Raw genomic sequence first — 13,483 nt, forward strand, 5'->3', positions numbered from 1 at the left:
GTTGTGTACATGAGATGTCAATAGTGGCTATGATAAAAAAAATGAGTCTTGGCAATATTAACTGAATATTTAAACAGTCTATGAATTCATTTATATGTTTAAAGATACCAGTGTCATAAGAAGCTCTCATTTTAACAAGTCATAGTTATTAAAATAACAAAAATAACAAAACACACACACACACACACATATATATATATATATATATATATATATATATATATATATATATATATATATATATATATATATATATATATATATATATATATATATATATATATATATATATATATATATATATATATATATATATATATATATATATATATATATATATATATATATATATATATATATATATATATATATATATATATATATATATATATATATATATATATATATATGTATATCTTGAAATATACATATAGTTTCAGTTTAAAATAGGGCTTGCCTACAGAGAAACGCTTGGCAACAGCCCATGGCGCCTGTACACCACGCACTATAGCTAAATATTTCTCAACTAGTCACCAATTGTATTCATAAAGCTGGATAAACTAGCTAAATAAAAGTTCTTTACTTTAAAACATGTCAATCGTCCACCTCCTCCCCGTTTATATTGCTTACATTCTCAGAATGGATGACCAGGGGTAAACTATATATAAAAAGCAAATTATAATAAAGGCTATTCAGATCACAGATTATGAACAAATCAGCAATTCTGTGATAAGCAATTTTGGTTGAGAGGAAACAAACTTTTTCAAAATATTAAACAAACATATTTGGTGAGAGGAGAAGAAATCCCATGAACAAACTTTAACGAGAGTTAGCTTGAGTTAAAGCCAGGCTAAATTGCAAATATATCCTAAACACGACCTTTGAAAAGTGAAAACAGACGGACGCCGAGGATACCAGCTGGAATAAAAGACTTTTAATTTACCAAAATTACAACGTGCCAGAGTTACACACGAGTTTGGTCTTTATTCGCTCTATAAACACCACTTTGATATATGTTGACTCCACATTTTATAGTAATTGGAATATAAATTATATTTCAGATGATCTAAGTTTATTTCCACTTGTTTATGCCGTCACTTAGACTGTTCTGATATTGGCGGTAAATTACTTCTTCCTGTACTGTACGTCAAGCTGAACCTCTAAGAAATTTTTAAGCTACACCTGTTTTATTTTTCCTTTACCATTATTGAGATCATTTGATACTGTGTTCCTCTTCCAAGTATGACTACTCTCCTCCATGGTTATCATTGTCACTTCCAAATATGACTTACTCTATATTGCCAATCGTAATCGCTATCTTCATCAATTTGCTAACATGCTACCAATCCCGCCCATTCAACCACATACTAATGTCCCCAGAAAACCAACCCTAACAAAGCTTCACAACCCCACTGATCTAAATCGTGCTTTAATAAAATTAACATCAAGTTTCTTTCATTTCTGCCACACTCGACGGTGGAGTAATCCGACTCTCCGCTAAGTCACGCCTCACCTGTTGAGCTGTGGACTGACAAACAGGAAATGGGAAATTTTTTGACATGTGGGAAATGGAAGTTTTTCATCCACGGGCCATGGAGAAGGAACTCAAATTCCCCGAGAATGGTGCGGTTGTGATACACCATGTACAGGTAATTACACCTGAACCTTCTAGCACAGCTTCACTATTCTCTACACTAACTAGACTCGTGTAGTACTCCTTTGTTTACTATCTGTCTGTGCTCACGCTAACTGCTCTCCTGACCTGTATGGGTTAATAATAAAGTTAATTTCGAAAACTGATATTGACCACGTTTGAGAGAGAGAGAGAGTTCACAGCATTTGAAATCTATTTATTTATTATTTTCGTGAGTTATATTTTCTTTAGAACTTAGTTATTAAGAATAAAAATAAGGGGGGGGGGGCCCCTTATATACTGGACTCTTAAAATACGGTGACTCAGGTGACCCCTCACACCTAAAAGGTCCCAACTCAACCATATAAAGTGGACTCCAGTCTTATTGGATCTCAGCATAATAGTTTGGCTAGGTTAAGTTGGGGGCCCTTAAGGACCTTCAATCGTGGACACTGCAACAGTTCAAACTCGTAGTTGCTAACTTGTACCAAAATAACACGTGAGACATATGGTACGACACTACAACAGCTTATGAGAAACGTAGAATAGTAATCACACATCAGAAAATACAGTAAACCACCAGAAGACCTACGGTAGTGATATTCGTAATCTACGCTACAAATAAATTTACCAGACAAAAATAAATCACCTTCCATAACATTAAATATACAAAACAGTATCCACTGAGAGCGAGGATATATAGGTTACTCATTAGGTCTCAGCCGCTCAATTAAAGACCTTTTCACACCGAGATCTGTTAATGGTGTTTTAAGGTGTTATATCAGAGGCAAGAGGTTGGCACTATACTGTTTGGTGAGTGTGTGTGGGGGGGGGGGGGGGCTAAAAATCGGTATCACGACAACTTTGAACTCGTGAACTTTAACAAATATTCAGGTGTGCCAGGGAGACATATACACCTCCACAACACATCTATAATTCTGTACATGTTTAAGTTCAATGGTTCAAAGTTGGCATGATTATGATTTTATGACCGGACACTATAAGCACACACAAAAAACAACGTACATATACAATAAAACACAAGACGAGCAATACATCTCCACGTTATCACTCCCGCCCACGTCAGCATCTTCAGGTTCCTGCACACCAGACATTGGTAATCACTGATCAAATATATTTCACGCTAGACTTTTAACTTCGTGTACCTTCAGATGTAAAACGATGAATATGAAGCAACAAACAAAACTGTACCCTATTTTGGAGTGCGGGAACGGACAAAACACGGCGGTGGCCGATAAATAAACGATCCTACCAAGACTTACAAACGAGGTTTCTGTTGAAAGGGACGCGGAGCTCGGCAGAAGAAAATGAATATTAAAGTTGTAGTTGGGAGTATAACCGAGCGTTGCCGTGCACCACGCACACACGGGAGACTGGTGGGGGGACGACAGGAGAAGTCTGGTAGGCAAAATTTAAAAACCGGTGGCACCAGCTATACTTCCTCTGATAAATAATTTCTCGCTGGACTTACTGTGTGCATGTGCGCCCGCGTCCACCTGAATTATTTAACCCCATAAAGTGGGACCGCCAAGCTTGATTTTCATCTGACCACGTTTGTAATTTTAGCATCAAGGCAAAATAAATATCCATCATACTTAAAGTTCACAAATACTGTGACATTTTATGTTTACTGCATATTACAAAATTAATATACAGTATTAATGACAATCGTAAACACTGTACAGCGCAATGTACTAAGTATCACGTCGGTTTATCGAGTTATAAACATGTGACTGACCACAATTCGGATGCCGCCAGCCGTTACAGGTTAGGTTAGTTTAAACAAGACAAATTTTTATAAAATTGTGTCGAAATGCAAGCGCACAAACTTCACCCGATGAAATATTTCCCGTGACACCGGCAGTGTGGGAGGACAAGCCAGAACTGTTGGCAAACTGGAGAATGGCGAAGGTTGGAGAGCATGTCTGATCATTTATAAGGACGATGCTTGCCATTGGGAGGGGTTATGGTCGGGCCATAAACTCACGAGAAGAGTCTTGATCAACGTTCCTGGGATTTTGCACAGGAATTCTAAGGACCAAACCTGGGAATTAGAGCTGTGTGCAACCCTGGTGGATGGGAGGTGAGGGGTGAGCCTCAGTGTGGAGTGAGCCTGGAGGAGAGGAGAGCGAGGGGTGAGCCTGGAGGTGAGGACAGTGTGGAGTGAGCCTGGAGGAGAGGAGAGCGAGGAGTGAGTCTGGAGGAGAGGAGAGCGAGGGGTGAGCCTGGAGGTGAGGACAGTGTGGAGTGAGCCTGGAGGTGAGGACAGTGTGGAGTGAGCCTGGAGGAGAGGAGAGGGGGGTGAGCCTGGAGGTGAGGACAGTGTGGAGTGAGCCTGGGGGAGAGGAGAGTGGGGGGTGAGCCTGGAGGTGAGGACAGTGTGAAGTGAGCCTGGAGGTTAGAACAGTGTGGAATGAGCTTGGAGACGAGGACAGAGTGGAGTGAGCCTGGAGGTGAAGAGAGTTAGAGATGAACCTGGAGGTGAGGGACGGTGAGAAATGAGCCTGGAGGAGAGGAGAGATGAGCCTGGAGGAGAGGTTAGAGATGGAGATGAGCCTGGAGAGAGGAGTTGGAGATGAGCCTGGAGGAGAGGGAGAGATGAGCCTGGAGGGAGAGATGAGCCTGGAGGAGGGTTGAGATTGGAGAGATGAGCCTGGAGGAGAGGAGATGAGCCCTGGAGGAGCTAGGAGAGTTTAGAGAGCCTGAGGAGGGAGAGGAGTTGGAGGAGGGAGATGAGCCTGGAGGAGAGGAGGAGATGAGCCTGGAGGAGAGGAGTTGGAGATGAGCTGGAGATGAGCCTGGAGGAGAGGTTAGAGATGAGCCTGAAGGACAGGAGTTAGAGATGGAGCCTGAGGAGAGTGAGAGATGAGCCTGGAGGACAGGAGTTAGGAGATGAGCCTGGAGGAGAGGAGTTGGAGATGAGCCTGGAGGAGAGGTTGGAGAGACTGGAGGAGGTGAGAGATGAGCCTGGAGGACAGGAAGGAGAAGAGATGAGCCTGGAGGAGAGGAGAGATGAGCCTGGAGGAGAGGAGTTGAGATGAGCCTGGAGAGAGGAGTGGAGATGAGCCTGGAGGAGAGGAGTTGGAGATGAGCCTGGAGGAGAGGTTGGAGATGAGCCTGGAGGAGGAGTTTGAGATGAGCCTGGGGAGGGAGAGGAGTTGGAGATGAGCCTGGAGGAGAGGTTAGAGGAGCCTGGAGGAGAGGTTGGAGATGAGCCTGGAGGGGAGTTAGAGATGAGCCTGGAGGAGAGGAGTTAGAGATGAGCCTGGAGGAGAGGAGTTGAGATGAGCCTGGAGGAGAGGAGCAGAGATGAGCCTTAGAGATGAGCCTGGAGGAGAGGAGGAGTTGGAGATGAGATGAGCCTGGAGGAGAGGAGTTGGAGATGAGCCTGGAGGAGGAGGAGATGAGCAGAGATGAGCCTGGAGGAGAGGAGTTGGAGATGAGCCTGGAGAGGGAGTTGGAGATGAGCCTGGAGGAGGAGTTGGAGATGAGCCTGGAGGGAGAGGAGGGATGAGCCTGGAGGAGAGGAGAGAGATGAGCCTGGAGGACAGGAGTTAGAGATGAGCCTGAGGAGAGGAGTTGGAGATGAGCCTGGAGGAGAGGTTGGAGATGAGCCTGGAGGACAGGAGTTAGAGATGAGCCTGGAGGAGAGGGGAGTTGGAGATGAGCCTGGGAGGAGAGGAGTTGGAGAGAGCCTGGGAGGAGAGGAGAGTTGGAGATGAGCCTGGGAGGACAGGCCTGGAGGACAGGAGAGAGATGAGCCTGGGAGGTTAGAGATGAGCCTGGAGAGGGGAGTTGGGGATGAGCCTGAGAGGAGGAGGTAGAGATGAGCCTGGAGGAGGAGTGAGAGATGAGCCTGGAGGAGAGGATGAGCGAGGAGAGAGGCCTGGAGGAGCCTGGAGGAGGAGAGATGAGCCTGGAGGAGAGGGAGAGGTGAGAGATGAGCCTGGAGGAGAGGAGCTAGAGATGAGCCTGGAGGAGAGGAGAGTTAGAGATGAGCCTGGAGGTAGGAGACAAAACTGAAGTTGAAAGGGTTGAGGCAGGGTGTTGATACACCTGGAGGTTTATGACAACAATGCTACACCGCCAACAACCACCTCACAGCTTTACTCCACCCGAGTAATGCTTCTTCGAAAAGCTTTGTAAAATGCACCAGTTATTCCACCAAGCGTTAGTATACAGTAGTCTGGGTGATGCATGACCCCATCGAAATTATAAAATGAACATTGGCCACACACACACACACACATATATATATATATATATATATATATATATATATATATATATATATATATATATATATATATATATATATATATATATATATATAAACTACAAGGAAAAGAAGAAAACACGAAGTTCCCAAGCGCTTTCGTGAGTACAGACGTGAGTACAGTTTGTACTCACCCCTGAAGATGTGAATTACACGAAAGCGCACTTCGTGTTTTCTTCTTTTCCATATATATATATATATATATATATATATATATATATATATATATATATATATATATATATATATATATATATATCTTGATAAAATCACAAGGGAAAAGGGAAACAACGGAGCACCTTAGCTTTCGTCTTTATTCAAGACATCTTCAGAGGCAACTGGATTACATGGACAGAGAGAGGCTTAAATATACAGGGTGACCTTATAAAACATGAGGTCAGGTCCCTTTTCCTCGTGTGATTTTATCAAGATTAATCTTATCCACGTTTTCATTGTGGATCTACATGAAATATATATATATATATATATATATATATATATATATATATATATATATATATATATATATATATATATATATATAAAAACTTTTAATTATTTGAAGCTTAACATCGAATTTCATATCGATCCGCAGACCCATTTCTCAAGTTACTGAACGGAAACTGTTAGTACATAATTTTAGTTCGAGAAAACTGCAAATAATCATCAACAATTATCAAAATGACGAACAGGTATACGAAGCGCTGAAAATAAATCCGATTTAAACTTGTGGATAACCACTTCCTGAAACTGTCACCACCATCTGCCCTTAGGCTGGATTGCATGGTCAGCGCCGTGTTCATTAGCCAGTACAAGCACCCACAGATAATTGGGTTCTGCGGTGAGGCGACCGCTGATTCACGTGATGGGTGAATAAATACTTTACTCAAACACTTTTCTAGTGAGTGAGGTTTGCTTGCATTAAATTGTTCTGAGGTTATTTCTTGGGTGATCATTCAACAGCTTCGCTAAATCTAGTATCCCCAAGACTAAGGGGCCAACTGTTATATTACCCGCACATTCACTACAACGGTACAACTAACGCGGAATACCCCCTAACACCCTAAATAAACGTGCGTAGGTGCAGTCAAAGAAAAAAAAAGTCGTGTTCCCCCCCAGCGTTATGTTCCGAAATCCACGACGAAAATTTGGGTAAAGTGACAGGTAAGTTTCAAGGCTGGACGGGAAACTACCAAAATCCTTCGCCATGGAATTCAGAACATAAAGTACAGTAAGTGTAACGCGACTTCTTCCTTTGACTGCACAATGTACGTATACATCCACCACTGCCGTACATTAGTCAATTTAGTGTTCTATTCTCAATCATAACACTGAATGCGTGTGAATTACAGAACGACAACCCGTTTCTAGTCACCGTTAGCCAAACACAAATTTGAGATCAACATTTAAAGTATTCTATAGTGATGGAGACACCATTCAATGACCTTTGGCTTGTCCAAATCTGGTGCGGCAGCCTACCCCAGTGACCCACTACACCAGGTATTTAATGTGGCTCGCTCAGTTGTGGAGACATGGTGGCGGCTGGGGACCTAACCACTACAATGACCAACTTGCTCAGATGAAACTGCTCTTTCTCCCGACCTGAAATTATTCGATATATCAAGTGCCTCTGAAAAGCAAGCAAGCATCTCAAAACTTTAGCGCTAGGTAAGTAGTACACATACTTGTTATACCAACTAGAATGGTGGTCCGACAAGAATGAAATTAACCATTAGAATTGCCAGTCTTATCGTGAGAGCCAGGAATTCCAACCTTAAATGAGGATGCACAGTAGTACCTCCCAGCCGGCCAGGAAAGTAGATAAGTATGTAACAAGTTGGACAGCCAGAACGTCAAGTGACTTGTGGTCGCATTAGGGTTCTAGCACTTCAAACTTTATAAATATTAACGCTTAACTAAAACGTACAAGTACACCTCTTTCTAGCAGCTAATATCCAAGTACTATTCTTGAGTCCGAAGTTTTCCCTTGTATCACTGAAGAAAGTCGGCTCTATTTCTGTTAGATCCATCCTTTGTCTTTCACTGATGGCTTTAATGCTAGTCACTCCAGTTGTCCTTCCTAGGGTGGATGTTGTATACAAACATGCTAAGTAAATGTAAAATCCACTACTATCAAACATGTTACGAAGACTAACCAGCGCTTTATTTTTGGTCAAAAACATTTACTGTTTTACACGAACTGAAATTATCTAAAAAAAAAAAAACATGAATTTTATGCTTCTGAAAACTGATCGTTTCATTTGAGAATACGAATTACAAACACAAAAATGAAAGTGTCCACCGTAAAAAAAAAAAAAATAAATAAAAAATCGTCGGTTAATGTATCTTTGCACAAGGTTTTAGTTCCTTTAACTTTTTGATCCTCAACTATTAAGGTCATTAAGATATGAACTAGACTGACATACACAATGTAGTTGCGTCCTGTAACAGTAACCTCCAGTCCCCGCCACCCATCACTGTCTGCCACAACCTACTAACTTTGGAAGCTTTCATTAGCGGCCACGAAGACCCGCCACTAACTTCACTGTGCCACTATTACTAAACTAACATTTCTAAAATTTACTGGGACACTCTCCCGTGCCAGTCAGAAGAAAATTTACACCACCAGCTGAATTACTATGATGAAAATATAACACTAATCTAAAACCTCTCACAAGCTACAAATAGTAAATACGTTGCACCTACGTGATCGCTACATTTTCAATTTTGTGATCACACAATAAGTCTGACTAGGAAAATGGTTGCTAAAACTGAATACCTACAGGTGTCTTACCGTTAAGAACATTGTTACGAAATTTCAACAAAACTGAATTTACGCTAAGATTTTACCTGGCCCTAAGCAGAAAGACTACGACGACCCCGAGAGCACTCATTACGTACAGGGTGTATATATAATACCCAGTATCGTTTCCCTCCTAGTGGTAGTGGTCTTCGTGGTCGCAGTCTACCTGGTTACCTCATCCTACTCGATGTGTGCCCCAGGCTCTGTACTCTACCTCCGCACTAAACACACATTCCGTGTGTACGGGTGAATTTAAAATGGTAATTAATCTGTCCAATGTCGGCTGATTGGACTCTTAAGCTGGGTCGCGAGAGGAGGTAGGAGAAAGTCTTAGCAGGTCACTCAGTCAGGGAAGGCGTTCAGAGTACTAACTAAAAGCACCTGAAAATTGAGATTGACAGCCTGAAGCTATATTGTTAAATTATACAAGTTCCGCTGTGAATACCAATAAGGAATAATAGTAGAACAATTTATCATGACACATTACTGTTAACAGTCCAGATAGTACTCGTCAATCACTTCCGTGCCTCAGTTCAATTAAGGCTTATGCAACATGAAGCCAATTGCCAATGCAAAAGTTAAACCATTTTGAAGTTAACAATGTTTGAGCGTCGAGTCACAATTAACATAGGGAACACATACGAGAGGCAGGAAGCCATAAAACACCATAACCGTATTACACTTATTAAGTGTTGACATCAGACATTGCGTCAACGTCAGGCATTTGTGCAACAAGTCGCTAAACGGCGTGAGAACTCATGGAAGTTGAAGCGCCTCATTAAGACAGCGCTTGTTCCTGTCCATCCAATTCGGTGAACTCACTCAAGGAAAATTTTCTATATAATTAAGTCTGACGTAACGCCTCCGTCCAGGGTGTGAGAAGACTGGATACAGGGGTGTTCAGTGTGTCGGGTAGCGTCCAGTGTACGAGATAGCAAGGCTGTTGCCCAGTTAGGACTGTGACTTGCATTGAGGAACCACATAATTCACTGCTTCCTACTTAGTTCTAACCACCAAGTCGGTCAAAGTGATACCTTAAGAACATGCCTCACTTGTCATTGATGTACGCTAATCCGTAAGCACAGAGCTCAGAACAGTGTCTCTTCTTTTAATACCGGATTTTCTTACATCTTGCCTCAGCATGGGGTCCAATCCTCTACTTTATGAAATCATGTCACACACGTCTCTAAAATAATACACACTGCCACACAGAAGGCTACAAGTTCAACCGGTTTTCAACCACTAAAAATTATCAGATTCGTAGTCGACCTCTACATATGTTTTTTTTTCTATTTGTAATGAGAACTTTTGTTAAACGACCCAGTACCCAACATTATCTGCATTATATTATCATTTCTGTCAACTGTGTAATTTTAACTTTTAGCTGGTATATTTTATTAGTAAACAATTAATTATAACCAACATTAACACACACACACACACACACATATATATATATATATATATATATATATATATATATATATATATATATATATATATATATATATATATACACTGAAACATACTCTATGCACATAGCCAAACGAAGAATAACAAAAATATTGGTATCTTTCATATTGCAGGCTAGTGCAGCAGATTCAAAGCGCTGCACAGGTTTTAAAATTCTTTTTGAAAGCCAAATGAAACTCAATTTTTATACAAAACTAATTGAATATCTACGTCATCAATTTATTTTCTCTCTCATTCAATTATATTTTTAAATCCTCATTGTGATTTTCGGGATATTAACTGGCATATCAGAGACTTATATTCCGCATGTTGCCACCAGGCAGTGCTAAGCCTGAGAAGCAGTTAAAAAAATAATTACACACACACATACTGACTATATGATATTTAATTATAAATGGAATGGTGAAGAGTCAGGACGACACTAAGTGTGGAAATGACGACTTTATCCTTAAACAAAGTGTCTTTAAATGTAAATAACTCTTCCGAACACTGTCACACTCAACAAACCTACTGCTGTAAACACTGTACGTTTACCACATAGAGAAATGAAGAACCGACACATCAAACTTAATACATAAAAAGTACAGAACTTTTTTTCACGGTGAGGTCCGTGGGTCTTATTATTTAAATAAAATTTTATGAATAAAGAAACATCAAAGGGAGGATTATCTAACGAGTATTGTCGTAATGGCTCTTATTACGACGTCACTAAGTTGAACGATAATGGTAAGTTCTTAACTGAAAACTTGACGAAAATTTGCCGTTTCTGTAAATTAAAATGGCCTAATTTACAGGTTGTGACAAATTTGACGTATATTAAGTATTCATAAATTCGATATAAATAAACAACTTTGGTAACAATGTACGTGACATCCATGAACAGTTTTCAGAGCAAGACTGGAAACTGGCGATTGCCCAATTGCCCATGTTATCAAATTTCGTTGCAAAAACTTTAATTTTGGTAGCTGCTGAGAACTCTTAATAATAAATATTCAAATCATGTTAATATGAGTTGTTTAAGGGCGGACTCCAAACACATAAACTGTAATGTGTTTGTTATTGTTCTGTATTCACACCAAGACTGAATTTATTGAGTTCACACTGTATTCCTGGAGAAAAATTTTTCATATACTTCTAGCAGCTGGCAAAAGTGTGTAATTTTATTATTTTAAAAGGCTTAAATCTTAATTTCTATCATATTTGTTTTTAACAGGAATTATGAAAAATTCCTCACATTTAACCGCTCTATCTATATTTTATGTTCAACCATTAATATCCTTTTGACAGTATTGAAGGTATACTGTATGTTCTTTATACCTCCATAATTCAAAGCTTTCTTTACACAAACAAATCTTTACCTGGACTTCCTCAGCATGGAAAACAAGGTCAAAAAGCTAAGTGGAGTCTGACAGTAAGTGCTGCGTTAATGAATACAGGTTTCTTATTAAATCCGGTGCGGTATCCGGGACATTATGTCCATCTGTCCCTCACTCTAGTCAAGTTTGTGTAAGCAACCAAGAACAAGAAAAAGACTTGCACTAAATGTAATGTATATAAAAGACAGGAGAAGTGTTATTGGTGTTCACGGTTTATTTGTTGTTGTTTTTTCACTTGCACCTTTACATGCCACCTCACCAGTCATGAATGTCACAAACATTAGACAGGACAGGACAGGACAGGACAGGACAGGTCAGGTCAGGTCAGGTCATTTTGTTTCCATAACATCACACCAGTCAAGCATGAAGAGATTGACTCCAAACAAACAGTCCCCTACTAAGAAGAATGTGACCAGCGAGAAAGGTTCGTACTTGAGGAAATGTGTCTCAGAGTGGGGGGGTGGGACCTATCCAGCCAACGCTTCCTTGATTACTTCCTTCATCTCAGCTCTATCCCCTCCTCCCTCCACCATCGTCTCCCAGGAAGGATCTTAAAGACGTAGCATGACCACCCCCCCCCCCCTCCACACACACACACGGGGAGGGATGCCAAAGAAAAGTCTAGAAGACATGCACGGGAAGCCTTGTCGTGAAAAGGGCAGTCAACTAAAAAATACCATTATGATGATGGTAAGAGATGGCGTAAGCTGCGTTGTATTTAAACGGTGGGAATTATTTCTAGCTTTATTTATGAACCAAGAAAATACATTATGAGATGAAAGAAACAGTTTAGGCAGCTTTTAATATTACAGACCTTCAACATTACACCCACTTAGAAAGGCACAAAACACAAAGTCACCAAATACACTGAGACCGGCATACATTTTTCCCATCACTGCCACGCTGTCGCCAATGCTTCAAGTCATAAAAAATGAAGACGTGGGACAATATTAATTCACTAATTTAAAATGTGAGAAAGTTACACGGTGCAAGTAAACTTAGTTCCGAGTAACTAACCCACGGCCGAAGCAGCTCCCGTAATTTATCACCACTAAATACGTCTATCAAGATATAGAAGCTAATGTGACCACACCTAATAAACATCGCGTCATAAGTAGTGATTAGTCAGCATTCAACGAGCGACGCCAGATGAGCCCTCCAAGAGCACTTCTTCATCTTCACATTTGCTGACGATGACCACATTCAGATTGCTGCTCAATTGACCAAAGAAACAGCAGGTTTACGTCTTTGTCTTAGCATCATCGATTTCTGGGAACCGAAATCAGAGAATGGGACTGGTAGCTCTCTCTAACAGGCTCTTAGTATCTCTGAGGGTCTAGCCGTATATTCTGCAATCTCTAACTAATGCTATACTACTATTACCTGTATGACCAAAATATTCAAAATTATTAATTAATTTACACTAACCAACCAAATATGCGGGGAGAAAATTTTTGCAGCAAAAAATAGATAATAAATATAATAATTATACTTTTAATTATAATTATATGAATTAAATTATATTATATTTATAGCAATATTGATAATTACCTTCCCAGTAACGGTTAAAAAAATGGCAGAACAAAAATTTAATGGTCAGAGAGAGTTAAGGCACTAGTGTAGTTGTTATATCTATTCACCAAAGCAACCCCTCGCCAAAGACTGAAGACATCTGGAAGAGTATGCTATGAACGTGCTCTGGTAGGTCGAGGTTATACCTGACAAATGGTATGGACCCTCCCAGACGCCGCCAATGGTGGCAATTTGAGAGTAGAACGTCGTAATATTGGAAGATGATGAAATATTCCTGTGAATACGTAATGCTACAAGTTCATTATTGTTATCTGTACCCTGTTCACAGATGACACTAGTTCATCTGGCAATACACAAAGTGTGTGTGT

At 40.4% G+C, this 13,483-nt stretch overlaps 2 protein-coding genes across 5 annotated transcripts in view; both read right to left on the reverse strand.

Annotated features, from left to right (window-relative positions):
• The window catches only part of LOC121880030 (serine/threonine-protein kinase PLK1-like), a 68,707-nt gene that overhangs the window by 45,577 nt on the left and 9,647 nt on the right, over positions 1-13,483 (reverse strand). The gene's annotated exons all lie outside the window — the stretch shown is intronic.
• LOC121880090 (serine/threonine-protein kinase PLK1-like) overlaps positions 4,882-13,483 on the reverse strand; it is a 97,382-nt gene continuing 88,780 nt past the window's right edge. The window contains exon 7 of the mRNA XM_042387147.1: positions 4,882-5,099. Within this exon, the coding sequence (XP_042243081.1) occupies positions 4,882-5,099 (218 nt within the window). The remainder of the gene's footprint in view (positions 5,100-13,483) is intronic.

This window comes from Homarus americanus, unplaced genomic scaffold (assembly GCF_018991925.1).
Source record: "Homarus americanus isolate GMGI-L3 unplaced genomic scaffold, GMGI_Hamer_2.0 scaffold30108, whole genome shotgun sequence".
Classification (NCBI taxonomy): Eukaryota; Metazoa; Arthropoda; class Malacostraca; order Decapoda; family Nephropidae; genus Homarus; species Homarus americanus.